Source organism: Phoca vitulina, unplaced genomic scaffold, assembly GCF_004348235.1.
Source record: "Phoca vitulina isolate PV1807 unplaced genomic scaffold, GSC_HSeal_1.0 scaffold12, whole genome shotgun sequence".
NCBI lineage: Eukaryota > Metazoa > Chordata > Mammalia > Carnivora > Phocidae > Phoca > Phoca vitulina.
Window position 1 is genome coordinate 22,394,647 of NW_022589715.1, and position 15,917 is coordinate 22,410,563.

The 15,917-nt window shown below is 47.2% G+C and overlaps 1 protein-coding gene across 1 annotated transcript in view; it reads right to left on the reverse strand.

Annotated features, from left to right (window-relative positions):
• HK2 (hexokinase 2) overlaps positions 1–15,917 on the reverse strand; it is a 62,037-nt gene that overhangs the window by 25,827 nt on the left and 20,293 nt on the right. The window contains exon 3 of the mRNA XM_032410606.1: positions 1,229–1,377. Coding sequence (XP_032266497.1) covers positions 1,229–1,377 — 149 coding nt within the window. The remainder of the gene's footprint in view (positions 1–1,228; positions 1,378–15,917) is intronic.

A 15,917-nucleotide genomic window follows, 5' to 3' on the forward strand; every position in this document is an offset into this window, starting at 1 on the left:
GCCTAATTCCAGGATGTACCACTCACATGGACCACATCACACAGCCTACCTAGTGGACGGAGACCCAGGGAATTGTGCAAACACATCAATCTGGCTTCGTGTTGTGACTCTGGCCCTTCCCACCCCTATGATCTAAGGCCAAGTCACTCAGTCTTTGAAAACCCAATTCGACATCTATAAAGTGAGATAACAGAGGCACTCAGCCTCATAGGGCCAGTGTGACGATAAAAAGAAGAAATGCAGGCAAAAAGCCTTTGCTCAGCCTGTCACACAACAGGTCATCGTGTGTCAGCACCTCCTGAGGGTCACTCATCCACTTCAACACGTTATTATTTTCTGCGTGTCCTGGTGGTCCAGCTGTGCGGTAAGCCCGGGAGGGGACAAGCCGGGAATCTTTGATTCCCAGCAAGGGTCACTGCCCCACGCACAGGAGAAGCTCAATACATGTTTGGAGATTACCACAGTGCAATTCCCTCCTTTCTCCTTTTTTCCTGGCTATTACAGACAGGATTCTTACTTGGATTTCATATTTCTTCTCTATCCACTCCTTTTATTGTCTAGATGCTCTAGAGGCCACAGACATATGGGGATGACTAAGCAGGATTCGGGGCAATGTGGAAGCACACGGTGCCAGATCCCCAAAGCTGGATTTTGATGTTTTCTCAATAAGCTTCCACCCCTGTGCGCAATGCCTCTTCTGTTTTAGATAGGCAAGAAGAGAAAGAGCAAATAACCACAAAGCTAAAGGGCCAAGTTCCATCTTCCTACGATGCTGTGGTAACAAGTGTGAGACAGAGGGCTGCAGAACGACCACAGCAGCAGGCGGAAATATCAGACCACAACCATGTGTTCTGACCTGCCGTTTGAGGGCACCACTAACCACCACAGGTGTCCAGCAGGGTGGGTCCGACCTCCCGACAGCAGGCTTTCGTCACTAATCAGCCCGTGCAAGCAGACCTCCAAAGACACGGCAAACCAAAACACCACCCGCTGCGGCCCATCCAGACCCTGGGGTCTCACACACATGCTCCCCGCTCTCTGGTCCGTGTGCACCTCTCCTGATGGAGGTGCCTCACTCAACCTCCAGGCATAGAAAGGGATCACCAGGCAGGGAGAGGACAGAAAATCTGAGCCTCAGTCAGGGTCTCCCCCCTCCAGACCAGAGAAAGGGCCGCATCTGTGCCTGTGGGGCCCAGAGCCCCAGTGGCCACTCTGAGGAGGGTCCTACCTGAGTGCCGCTGCCTCTCATGAGGTCCTCGGGGATGGCATAGATCTGGTTCTCCATCTCGACCTTCTGGAGCCCATTGTCTGTTACTCTTACCCGAAGCACACGGAAGTTTGTCCCTCCGAGGTCCAGAGCCAGGAACTCTCCGTGTTCTGCAGAGACAAGGGACTGCTATGAGTTCAGGAAAGAGAAGATCCTCCCAGAGGCCAAGACTTAAAACCCATGAGTCCCTCCATAAACACCAGTCACCTCCCAGTGATGGGGTGGCCAGTGGTTCTTACTTTTTACCACAGACATTTATGTATGGTCTGATTCTATTTCTTCATGCTGAGCACTTTTATATTACTTTTAGAATTCACACAAACAATGACACAGTCCTACACCCAATTATGAGGTGCCCGCCCCCTCACAAGAGCTAAGTATTTCAGGGCTTTCAGCCAAGTCCCCATCAAGCTCAAGGGGCCCTTCAGGCCCTATCCCAGGAGTCCACACCTCAATTTTGTTCTTCATGCCCCCAGGGACACCCAGCGCACGGCTATAGGCCTGTGGGCCCCTGGGCTTTCAGCCAAATAGTGGTCCCCATACAGAATTTACTTTTTAATAATGTCTGCATACAATGATGGCAATGTCTTGTGGCAGGATAAGAGGGTCATGTGATGAAGTGAACGAGGTCCAAATAGCTATAAATTAAGAGGCCTAGCAAACCAGCCAATCAGGTGCCCCCCAAAAAGATCCCAGGCTTATTAGAATGTGAGAGAATGCTGACCCAAAGGTATCCACTCAGCTGTTCCACTCAGACAGGCCCCAGAGCTGGGGTAGAGGGGGGACAGGGAGAGTCCACAAACACAAGTGGGTGAAGATCTTCAGGTGTCACCAGGAAGGCACTGTCCCTTCTCCCCAGGAAACAAGCAGTGTAGACAAGAAACATCCAGCTTCTAGACAATAATACAGCTGGCTGCAGGGACATGCTCCATTGTATGGCACGGAATAGAAGTGCTGAAGAGGCACAGAGGCCAGGCCAGGGCTGGGGGCTGGCGGGGCTGGCAAGGGCTCGGGGAGGTGGACTCACCCTCTCAGCAGTCTTCCCCTACCAGCAAAGCTCCACCAGTTTTCCACAGCCCTGCCACACAATGTCTCAGAAGGATACGGTGTTATTTCCTGGGGAATTCACTTATTGGCACGTTTGTCAGCACTCAGCCCGTTTCCCACTGGGTAACCGGCCACTGAAGCTAAGACAGCATGGACCAGCGGGGCAGGGAAACGCTCTGACCGAATGAGCCAACAAGGGTCCATTCTGCGCCCAGGCCCTCTGAGCAGCAGTAACTGTTTGGCCCTGAGAAAAGCCACTTCCGCCCAGCTCCCTGAGGGCACTACCCACAGCCTCTACAGTCCGAAGGGGCAACTTGGGGGAGAGGGGTGTCATCCAGCCAAGATTCTGTGGGACTTGCCTCCACACACCGTGGTCTGGTAGTGGCGACATATACAGCCTGGCTCTGGAGCCCACATTACCTTTGTCAGATATCTGGCCACATTTTGGCCGTGGCAAGTTCCTGAGGCTCGGCCGCCTCACCTCTGAAATGGGAACATCATTAACTCAGGTGGTTGTTGTGAGGCAAAAAACTAGATAATGTGCCTCAACTACCCAACACAGTGCCAAGAACTTAGGACATACTCCGTAAGTACTAGAAACGATCCATCCAGGCATCCACTCACGGCCCAGTCCCCACACTGGAGTCCTCTGGGCTCACAGTCAGGGCCGCCTCTCAGACTGAAAAGCAAAATCACCCTCACCAGCGGGGACTGAAGGAACCTGTCCAAGAAAAGTCATTGGCATCTGCCCCAGTGACTTCAGCGTTCCTCCTCAGGGGCGCTAATTCCCTGTCCCCTCCCTGACATCTGGAGAGCCTCCCAACCCCACTAGCTACAGGTGCTCGATAGTTGGAGTAACCTCAACCCCACAGGGGGTGACTCGGCCCTTCTCGTGGCCATGGGCAACTTTTCCAGGCACTCCAGTTCTGAGCCTCTCCTGGTAGTGGGAACCCAGCCAGACTGCAGGAAAAGCTATGTGGTGGTTGTCATGGGGGATGAAAAGGAAAATCAAAGACGAACTGCCTGCCTCAGCACTCTGCAGCCTAGGACACACGCAATGCGCTGAATCGGCGACCACAGGGGTCATGATTCAAGGCCAGCCCGGTCTCCGTTCCCAGGAAGGAATATCATCCCTTGCTTTCTTTTCAGACTCCACCGGAACAGACATTTCTCTCGGCATCCCTCCTCCCCGGCACCCCCATCTGCAAACACACAAGATCACAATTACCACAGCCTAGGACTGGATGCTTTCCAGGGTCTAGTATCTCTGGGGCAGGCCCAGCACCATGACTCCTAGAGCTAAATCCTAAGGTGACCCTCCTTGGGACAGTGGACAGACCCTTCTCCTGGTGCCCAGCTCCACATCGTGCATGAGAGGCCCCTGTAGAGCAGGGGTGAAGAGCTGGGCCTTCAGTGATGGGCACACAGGCTTTGATTTGAATTCCAGCTCAGCTGCTTCACTACCTATGTGGCCTCTGAGCATGTCACCTCCCCTGTAGAACAGGGCCCATAATACTGACTTCTCCCAGGGGTCATGAGGCTGACACGAAATACAGAACATATTATGTGTGAATATGTAGGCTCATAGTAAGCCGTCAATAAACGGCTACTGTCCACTCTTTCCCCTTTGGTAGTTCTTCTCAGACCCTCCAATCCCCACCTACACCTACTTGTTGTGCAAGTCCCACCTCTACTGTGAACCTTCCAGGACATTCCAGAAGCCCAGGGCAGACAGCGTGGGAGTGTGTGATGGGGCGTGAAGGATCATCACATCTCTGGGCCTGGGACTATCAAACTGGACTGGTGGGAGAAAGGCTCTGGGGCAGGAAAACGTGCTTACGGTAGGTTTCTTAAGAAAGTGCACAGCCATGTGACAGAGGACCCAGTAAGGTCCAGAGAGATCATTCTGCTGAATTATGGCTGCTATCTGAGGCAACATTTTAAGAAAACACCTCCTATTGCATTTGCTCATTGATGGTTCATTTGTTACAATGTTTGAGTACCAACCAATTTATAATATGAGACCATCAGATCAGAGGTAAGGTCTCTTTCATTGTTGAGTATGCTGTTATGTCTGGAACACAATTTAACTTTCTAAAAGTAGTAAAATATAAACATCGGATTCCTTAAAAAGCTCAAACAATACAAAAGTGGGAAAAATTAAAAGCAAATCTCTCTTTTCTTCTCCACACACCAAAAGTAATCATTATTAATGTTTCTTGGGTGTCCTTAGGCACATTTATTTTATAAAGACAGCAGAGGCTCTTAACAGACACATCCAGAGAAAGGAGTTGGAATTGCTGGTTCCTAGGATGTATGCTTTTAATTTGGAAGACGTTGCCTAAAAGTTCATGCCTGAAAGTTCTCAACGATTTCCCCACAAACCAACAGCTGAGTTTTGTTCTCACCGAGGTCTCATGTTATGTGGCAATTAATCTTTGCCAACCCCCTTGCTCAAAGTGGTATCTCATTTTTTACACTGGATTTCCTTCTATTGTGTAAGGTTACACATTTTGAATTGTTGACTGGCCTTTTGAATTCCTTGTTCTGTGAACTTCCTATTCACATCTTTTGCCTTTTTAAATAATACATTCAGGGACACCTGGGTGGCTCAGTCGGTTAAGCGTCTGCCTTCAGCTCAGCAGGGAGCCTGCTTCTCCCTCTGCCTCTGCCGCTCCCCCTGCTTGTGCTCTCTCTGACAGATAAATAAAATCTTTTTTAAAAAAACACACATTCATTACTTTAATTACCTAAAAGAGCTCTTTGCATATTAAAGAAAATAGTCTTATTGGTTATATATTTACTATCATTTTTTTCCAGTTGAATGTCTGTCTTTTTACTTTGTGGTATTTTTGCCATGCAGAAACATTTAATTTTTATGTTGTCAAAATATTTATGGTTTCTGGATTTTAGGTTGTATCTGTACAAATTCTAAAGATTACATGAGTTTGCCACCTTTCCTAACTCTCCCCAATTCCTCCTGAATGTGGCCACCACCACTGCTAAAATGAAGGAAGCAAAGTTTCAAAGTGTAATGAAAAGACCAAATTCCATCTATTTTCTTTTTTGTTGTTGTTGTTTAAGGCCCCACCCCCACCCCGCCTCTCCCTTGGGGAAGCCACCCCACTAAGGGCACCCAGCTACTCACTGCACGGCCGCCATTTTGGGGTAAATTGGCCCAGATGGGCGGGCCCCTCCCTGCATAAAATTCAGCTGTGGAGAATGCAGAAATCGATCCCACTAGCTCTCACACACTAAGCAAGCGCTCTACCATTTGAGCTAATTCCCCAGCTCCCATTTTCTAGATTTTTTAATGGGACTTTTTTTGGAAAACGAAGCCCAAAACCCTGTCTTCATCTCTCTCGTCCCTGGGACAGAGTTCCGACTTCATCACTGGCATCTGGATTACTGTGGTAATAAAACAATGGAAAGAGGCAGGTGTGGGGAGGTTTAGTTTTTGAGGGCCCAACACGTAGGTGTTTTTATTGGAAGAAAAGCATTTGTTAAGTGATGGTCACTTTGTTCATAAGCATTATCTCATCAATCTTTAGCAACCATATGGGGCATCATAATACCAATTTTCCAGATGAAAAAATCCAAGACTCAGGTCAAGTAATTGAAACCAAGATTCAAATTTAGGTCTGGTTCTCCAGCAAAGTTTTCTACTGTGATGAGCAAGGAGGCTCCTCATGGGAAAGTTGTAAATCCTCAAATAAGGAATTCTTCATTAACAATGCCAAGAGCATAAAGCGCAGAGGTCACCAGCAGGCTCCAAGCTGGCCTGGGTGGCAGAGGAAGTGACACTGAGGTTTAGAAGTTCAGTCATCTGGTTTAAGGTCACACAGGGGTAAATGACTGCTGGGTTTGAACCAAGTACATCTGACCCCAAAGCCCATGCTTATCCCACAGCACCACACCCATGTCTCTTGTTCCTGGAAGCTAAGGAGGGCCTGGCACAGAATCTAGAATGAGGCAAATAAGGCATGAAGTGCTGAAAAAGAAAGCAAAGACGCCCTAATCTTTATCAGTAACTGCAGTCCGTCCCTCCCTCCCCCAGGCCTACTGGATGGCCAAGCGCTCTGAGACATGAGTGGGTGGTGGCAGACACACATCCACTGGATGGAGGTGACATGCCCTTCTCCCCCAGGAGCCCAGGACCTTTAAAGCTTGTTGATAGTCTTTTTTGGTAGCCACAAATCGCTGCCATCTCCCACAATCACATGGAACCTCTGTTCCCACCAAGCCCTCTCTGCCAAAGGTCCTCCTCATTAAAAGCATCCCCCCCAAAACCAGACAAGAGAAGGGGTACCAACCCTCTTCTACAAGAAAGCAATGACTCAACCCAGCACTGCTGGCCCACAGTTAAGAGGAACAGGCAAGAGGAGCATTAGGTCGTGCTACCCTCCATCAAATTGCCCAACAGTTAAGATCCAAGTTGTTCTGTCTGGCGGAGTGTGTTTGCTGACTCATTTCCCATCCTGGACTACCATTCTGCCCACTTTTGGTGAGGCTCTTATCAAATACTAAGGTCAGCAAGATAAAAGGGTTTCAATTTCTTCTGGGAATTCACCTGTCTCTGGGAAAGGCTGAGGAGGACTAGAATGGCATTAGACTGGCCGTCTGAACATGACAGTCACCATAAGGTTCGTCGATGAGACATCAGTAATGGGGCTGAGCAGGCCGTAACTTCAGCATTGTTAATAACGCAGAAGTAAGTGGCCTGCACCTGGCAAGGTCCACGCAATTTTTGAGGAAGGAGAGGCAAGGGCCAGTTGGATTTTCTAGCAGGATCTATTTTCAATCATTAGGTACTTGCCACTAATTAAAATAGCTCACCACCTGTTCCTTCCATCCGGTACTTGGAGCTCAAAGAGTGACTTACAAACAGGTTGGGTCTGGTTTTGTGTTTTGAAGCAGCAGCGCCCTTCGTCAAAGGCAACTACTTTCAAAAGGGGCAGCGCCCTGCCTGTTCAAGGTTGGAGCCAGGGCCCGGCCCCCCCACCCCAGAACTTTTTCAGAACAGGCTCTAGGAGCCTCTTTTTGAACAAGAGGCTTTTACTCAGTGTTCCCGGAGTTCTGGGGATCCTTGCAGGTGGCAAGGTCTGCTTTTCTCGAGTTAAGGAAGGCCAGTTAAGGCACAACCTCACCTCCCACCTCCTAACTTCCAATTTTATATCTTTCCCTTACTGTTACTGTCTTAGATAATGGGGTTCTACATAAGATTTCCTTCTGTTTAAAGTTGGGAATGGGGTCCACTACTAAAGAAAATGTTTTTTTTAAAAATCACTTTTTTTTTTTTTTTAAAGATTTTATTTATTTATTTGAGAGAGAGAATGAGAGAGAGCACATGAGAGGGGGGAGGGTCAGAGGGAGAAGCAGACTCCCTGCTGAGCAGGGAGCCCGATGCGGGACTCGATCCTGGGACTCCAGGATCATGACCTGAGCCGAAGGCAGTCGCTTAACCAACTGAGCCACCCAGGCGCCCAAAAATCACTATTTTAAAGAGTCAAACACAGAATCTATTCTAGGACCTGCCAACAAAATATTTCGCATTCTGCAATCAGCTATTTCAACACTGAGCACCGAACATAGTACTAAGAGCTTCTCGGCTAACTGGTGCTGTATGCAAACCCAGTCCCTGACCAGACGGTGAGAAAGGGAGCACTTAGATGCACAGTGGCGAGCCCATGATAGAAGGAATGACTGGTTTTGCTCGGACAAGGAAGAGTTCTAGCCAGGTCTGAATGCTGGTATGAAGTTGCCAGACAGGGAAAAGGGGACATATACACGGGTATGGAAGTTCATGGCGTGTTCAGGAGTGGCTGCAACGTAGGGCTCCTACAACACGGCTACCTGCATGTAGCAAATGTCAATGCCAAGGACTCTGGATTTTAAGCACAGGGTCAGCTTTGTTTTCAAGAGGGCTTTAGTAGCACTGTGGATGATAAGTCTAGTGCCAGGGACGCTGGTGAGGAGGACGCTGCGAGATAGTCGGGCCAAGCAGTGATGAAGCCCTGGGTTCTAGGGCCATGTATGGTGGTCAGCCACCCCAGTTTGCCCAAGACCAACATGGGACTTTCAGTGCTTTAAAGTTAGAGAGTCCCAGGCACACCAGGATGGCTGGTCACCCCAGGGCCATGTTAGATCCAACCATAAGGACATCACCGCTCATCACCTAATGCCAGAGGCATGGAGCCTTGAACTTTGAGGTAGGTCAAAGACACACACCCGTACTATCACATCCAGTTCCTAAGTGGCCCTTTAATAATTCAATGCCCCCAAAGGGACTAGCTCCTGCCTGCCCTGCCACAGCAGGAACATTTCCAGGGGCCCCAGATGACTGCACCGAACATTCCAATCTACCTCCCCAGAGTAGCTCTGGGTTGGAGACCTTGTTTATCCTTTAGTTTTCCAATGCGTGCTAGCTAGCACACTGCAAGAGACTGCTCTAAGATTGTATGGCATGGACTCCAATTAAGAGGACTCAAAAGAGAAATCTGCAGGTCCTGGATAGGTAATCCAGCAAAACTACCTTTGGCAGACACAGGCTTTGAGGCACGTATTTCCCGTGTACTTGGAATCGCTCACCACCGCCACGTCTGGGGGCCTCTTTTTAAGCTCCAAGATCCCAGCTACTCCATTAGAATACAATGCTGGTCTCCACTCAGTAGCTCAGAAATAAAGTAACTCCATGTCATTAAAGGTATCAAATCACAGTTAATGCTAGTGTCTAGTACAGTCAAGGAACGGGGTAATTGGATCTTCTACGACGTTGGCCTTCTAATCACTTTAAGCAATAGGATGCCAAATGCCAAAATATAAAACTAGAGAAAAACAGAGCTGCTCCCACTGAAAGAAGGGGGCTGGAGCACAATTAACACATTGTTAAGTGCCCCCAAAGCTCCCAGAACACCATCGGAAAGCACCATCCCAGTGTTTTGATACTCAAGAAGTGTTTAAGCTCAAAATATGTGCCAATCACAGAAGTGTTTACATTCGCTCCACAGATGTGAAACCACTCTTCAAAGGATTAAAACGTGTTTCAATCCGTTGGGTGTGTTCAGATTTTCAGGCAGGCCTACCAGGAGTTCAAATCCTGTTTCAGTATGAATCAGCCGTACCATTTCAGGTAAGTTACTAGAAATGTCCAGTTTCATCATCTGTTAAAAGGGGATAGTAATGACCTCTCTAGCCAGCACCTCCCCTCCACTCCCCATGGCTCGGGGACACAAACACGAGTGTGCACGCACGCACACACACACACACACAGTGTCCGGCCAAGATTCAATGCAATGAATGTGTAAGGTGTTTGGCACAATGCCGGGTACATGTAAATGTTTAATAAACTCTAGCTACTACTATAAGGAAGCCACTTATCAATACAATCTTTGGTTTATACTGTCGGTGTCATATAAATCCACTAACTTGCTCGTGTGCTGGTTATTGATCTGTCTCCACTGCGTGCCTGTTAACAGATATAATGCTGAGCAACCAAAATAAGGGCTCCTTTCGGGTTTTACTAGCCTCTGTGCAACCCTAGCAGCCTAGTCTCTCTTTACATTGTGTGCTTACATGATATGATTGGGTACCATTCTGTAATCATCTGATCTGTGTAAAGCCTTATCTCCCCCAGGACAATTTTCATTCTTCCAAGGTGGGGCACAAGGCATTTTTAAGCATACTGCTTCCCCACAGAGGACCAGCCTTGGTGGGGACTCTGTGGAACCAAACTGAAGAGACAGGCCTGAGTTACTAGCCGAAGAATGAATGCACTGTGCTAACAGGGGGCAGAGGGGCTGAGCGGGTGGCAGAGAAACCCAAAATGCACCTTTCGTGGTATGGCTAAGCACCCAGGCAGACACCCAGCAGGTGGGCTTAAAATCAAGCACGTCCATTGGCTCACCATGTGACTTCCGGCAAGATGCCTAATCAAACAAATCTAGTTTTTCTGTAAAATGGGGTTCATAGTGCCTACCACTGGGTCACTGTCAGAATTAATGACATTGCTCAAAGACAGTGCTCAGCACGGCAGTTGGCATTTAATAAACCTACAGTTTGTCATTATCATCATCATCATCATCATCATCATCATCATCATCATCATCCCCTGCTCTCTCGGGAGTTCAGCCTGCCTAGATGGTAGAGATATACTCACCTGTGAAAATAATCCACAATTCAAGAGAAGTGGGGAAGTATCAAATGATCAATACAGCAAAGCCTTCAACTCACTGGGCCTTACAATAGGCATCTTTATATCTAAACAATCTTGTTGAGATAAAGACACCACAAAGATACTTTATTTGTAAAGTGGAAATTGCAACTGGAATATTAGTAGATTCTCAGTTGTGTTGTACTTGAGCTTCTTATTTTAATGGTACCAGGCAAACCCCTATCTGTGATGTATTTAAAAGGTGATAATCCAATTTGCTCTAGAAACTTTCATTCAGCAACACAAGTGGATGTAAATTATGAATGTTATAGCCATGGAGTTAGGACTCCCTCTGCTTAAATCCTTAAACTCTTCAACTCTTCGCCTCTGCCATTCACTGGCCTTGTGTGACCTTGGCAATCACCCACTTCCTTTGGCCTCAGCTGCCTTACTTTTACACTGGAATGTCTCTCTTAAAGAGTTTGCGTGGGGGGCGGGGGGGGGGGCGCCTAGGTGGCTCAGTCATTAAGCGTCTGCCTTCGGCTCAGGTCATAACCCCAGGGTCCTGGGATCGAGCCCCGTATCAGGCTCCCTGCTCGGCAGGAAGCCTGCTTCTCCTTCTCCCACTCCCCCTGCTTGTGTTCCTGCTCTCACTATCTGTCTGTGTCAAATAAATAAATAAAATCTTAAAAAAAAAAAAGTTTGCGTGGGGAAAAAAACAGATTATTTATGTAAATCGCCTAGCATAGACATCGTGGGTGCTCATTAAATAGCGCCAATTATTCCTGCGTTTACTCTTCGGATAGAACTGTTCTGTCCTCTGAGAGCCGGATGGGTCCCTGTGACATATGTGGTAGGCCCACTGATGGGACTGTGGCTGGAGCGGGCACCACGATCAGACACACAGCCATGCCTTAGGGCAGGGCTGCCTACGGAGAGGTCAGAGAAGGAGGGGTTCCTGGCAGATAGAAACAAATGCTTTCTTTATTCAACTCTGCACCACAAAAACCCAGAAGAAGGTAGGGGAAGGGTACAGACAAAAATATCGGTGAGGATAAGGGGCAAGTGGCACTCTCACACTGTTAGTGGGAGTGTAAAATATAAAACAGAATGGTTCAATCACTTTGGAAAAAAGTCTGGCAGTTTCTTATAATAAAATACACACCAAACTTTATGACCTAGAAATTCCACTCCTAGTTGTTTACCCAAGAAAATGAATGCATGAGTCCATGAAGAGGCTTGTGCAAAAATGTCTAAAGCAGCTTTAGTCCTAATGGGTGAAAACTGGAAACAGCCCAGGTGTCCATCAATATGCACCTCATATAGGCTTCCAAACATACCATGAAATCAGCAACCAAAAGGAACGAACTACCGATATACACAACCTGGATAAAGCTCACCGTATAATGGATAGATGAAGCCTTGCATAAAGAGTAAATACCCTATGACTAGATTTGTGGAACGTTGTTCAACAGGCAAAACTCATACACATGGAAAATTTAAAAGTGATTGCTTCTGGCGGTCAGGGATTGCCTGGGAAGGGGCACAAGGGAACTTTCTGGGCTGGTGGTAATGCGTTCTCTCTTGATGGGGGTTGTATTAAATATATACACTGTATTAAAACTGTACGTTATTTGTCAACTCATCGGATGATACTTATAATTTGTCATCTCACTGTATGTCAATTTTATATTAAAAAGAAAACAAATATTGAAATCTAGTTAGTAATGTGCATACTGAAATTTTGGGGTTGAAATAAACTGATTTCTGTAATTTACTTTGCAAATGCATCAAATAAAACAAGATGCACTGATGGGTAGAAGGATGGAGGAGTGTGGTAAAGCAAATTTAGTAACATATCAATGTAGAAGAATCTGGATAGTCTGTACGTGGACGTCCGTTATACAATTCTTTCAACTTTTTGAAACTGAGGGGGTGGGGGAGGCAGAGAAAGGGGGAAGATTTTTTTTATATACTCCGAATGACAGCCATCTGATATTCTTAATGGTATATTTTTTAAGATGTTATTTATTTATTTGAGGGGGGGAGAGCGACAGAGCACCAGCAGGTGGGGGAGAGGGAGAAGCAGACTCCCCACCGAGCAAGGAGCCCGACGCAGGGCTCGATCCCAGGACCCTGAGATCACCACCCGAGCCAAAGGCAGACGCTCAACCGACGGAGCCAGGCAGGTGCCCCAGCAGTCTGATATTCTTGGCCCATCTACATATATTTCATTTTTATCTGTGCCGACTACATTTCTGTGCACAGATGGTCCACACAATCTATGAAGTGTGGCTGTTTTAGAATCAGCGGCCATGGGCTCTGTGTCCACTGACATTCCCTTCCTGCTCATAGACCGCAAACCAAGATTTGAAGGTTCATTTTCCTTCAGTGTAATGGAGGCCTCCATCATAAATGGACGGCCTGAAGCTTCCTGAAGTCCCTCCCACACTTTCTACCAGGATTTTCATTACCATTAGACAGCTGGAACCCATCGAAACAAGAGTTGGAACCTGGTCCTCGCTCCAAAACGCAGGGCCTCTGGGGATGGGGATGAACCCTCACAGCCACTCCCTCCAAAAGGAAGGACCTGGAAGGCTCACTCGCCCTCTCTCAGTGAGCTTGGTGCTGGCCGTGGCTCTTGCAGAGGTGACTGGTGGTTATCGCAGGACTGTGTTTACAGAACACATGAGAAGGGCACATATTTGCTTTTCCCTTAATTCTTGGGCCTCCAGCCACTTAATGGTTCCTCTTTTTACAAATGGGGAAACTGAGGATCAGGGCATACATGAACTGCTCCTAAGCACACAGTGTGAATTCAACCCCATTTAACCTAGCATTCTGATCCTCACCCCTCCCGACACTGCCCTGAAACCACCTCCCATCCCCACCAAGAAGAAGCCGATTTTACAAACGCCCATCTAGGACAAAACTGGGTGAGGAGCTTTTAAGGCAGCAGCGTTCACAGGGCAAGCTGGAAAAAAACTCAGTGGCTCTTGACCAGCAGCTTCTGAAAATGAACAGACAGCAATATACCTGACTGCACCACATGCCAGAATAGACACTGGTCCCTGAAACTTGTTTCAGCTGTATATAAATATTTATACATGGCTGTTTCTTGGTGTAAGCATGCAGTCCAGAAAAGTCAGAAAGCCACTGATTTAAAGATTAAGTCCCTCTATATCAGAGATTTAGATCCGAGCTTTAATTTCCCAGATTCAAGAAGAAATGCTGGAAAGGAATGGGCTGAGGAAGGTACTCGTGGAAAAGGCATCACTTGAGCAAAGACCCCTAGCCTTCTGTGGGAGAGACACATAACCCCCAGTAGCAGCAAAGAACCCAGGCTAACAACTAACAAAATATAAAATTGAAAGCCTTGACATTGACCATTTTAAATTACATCCCCTCATACTCCCCTCCCCAAGTTCAGTTTCCTTTCTTAATTTTCCAAGAGCAATTCCTATCATTCATCTTGGATATATATTCCAGTTTAGATCCTAATAAATTTTACGATGTGTGTATGCCCATAAGCAATACACAGCATTGTTTGAGTGATTTTAAGTTACATCCAGCTACTAGGAGGTACCAGTCCTTCCCCAATGTTTCACACATTGTTTTTTAGATGTATCCATATTAATATACACACATTCATGTAACACGCTGCATAGTATCCCTCCACAGGGATAGTCCATAAACAGTTTCCAATATTCTGTCATTATAAGCAACAATGTTATGAACATTCTTGAACAGGCCTCCTTGGTTCATAAGGGAATCTGCTCTAGTTACAATATAGCCCGAGGTAGTATTACCGAGTTGCCATATACGTACACCTTCCACTTTACTAGTCATTGCCAACCTCATGTACCAGGAAAACTACTACTAATAGTTCAGTGTGTGTCCTTGAGACTTTATATACCTTGAGCTACATATATATACATGAGTTTACAGAGTAAATATAGGTAAATCTATCTCGTGCTTTATAATGGGTTGCAGAGGACCGTTTTCTGCATGAATTGACCGGTGCCCAACTGATGGACATTAAGGACTATGCCCCCATCACAGTATTTCAAAGAATTTTTTTTGTGCATAAATAAGCAGCACACTGGTTCTAGTACACATGCAGAACAGATTGGGACTCCCAGACCCACCTCTTCATTGTACAAAGGAGAACACACTGCGTCCCAGAGAGCTAGGGTGAGTTGCTGGCCCAAGGACCCCAGCAAGGGAGAAATGAAGGGGCTGAGGGCTGGGGTTCCTACACTTGGGGCACTTGCTCTGCTTAAGGGAATAAAGCATTCCAGCACACATTATTCCTTTCACATACCATCCCCAGTTACCCTCTAGGATTTGACATTATAAAGAGGTACTCTGTGTATCACCAAAGTCATGTAAAATCTCCCTGTGTCTGTGTGCAAAGGAGATCAAGCAAAAAGTCTTGCCCCGGACCCTTCTGCCCCAGAAGGCTGCAGGAGTCAGCCTCCGGCTTCCACCTCAGTCCAGGCAACTCACATTCACAGAGGCTAAATGCTCCTTGTGGCTCCACCCTGGGACGTAGACAGGATCCCAGGACCCCAGCCTGAGGTCACAGAAGAAAATTCAATGACCACATAGCACAGTAATCAGTGCAAACTCTAAGAGGCAAAGGGGGGCGTCCAGGGCTCCAATCTCAGGAAAGCAGTGAGAATGTTAAAAGCTGGCCCCATACCTAGTTCTCAACAAATTTATTCACCTACTGAAGCCAGACAGCCAGCCCCACATTTCAAACGCTTGCAGCTGCGCTCAGACCATGTGCCCTGGTGCTGAGTGCACAGGCTCACGCGTGCACGCACACACATAATGGGTCGGGTGCGGCCTTGACGCCTGACCTTTGGCATATATGAGTTTGAATCCTGACTCAGCCTCTCATTAGCTGTGTGACCTTAGGCAAGAATTTGACCATCCAAGCTTCAAATTCCTCCTCTTAAAAAAAAATTTTTTTTTAAAAATGTGGATAAAATTGGTACTTCCCTTATAGGGTTTTATGAAAAGTAAATGAGTTACTGCACATAGGTGCTCAGAAAAGCTCTTAGACCATAAAAATGTAGTAGACACTTGGGGTACTTGCCTGGTGCTGATGCCTGAAATAAAACAATGTCCCTGGCCTTAAGGAGCTAGTAAATTTATGAGAATGTCAAATAAAAACAATAGAAGCGGGTGTGGCCGCCAGTCAGAGGGAGTGGTGGGTACAGTAAACAGTGCCAATGTGGAGGGCATATGAGGGATACCCAGCGATCGGAGGCGGCCGCTCGCCTCAGGGAACTCACTGCAGGGCTGAGACACACACACAGAGCAATCCTGAACCAGGCCACACGCTCGGTGCTGGGTCCAGGCTGAGTCCCAAGGCAAACATACTTATTTTCCAAATTGTAGGAAGGTCCAAAGTCTCCTTAGACAAAGCAGGTCCCCGGAGGCTCT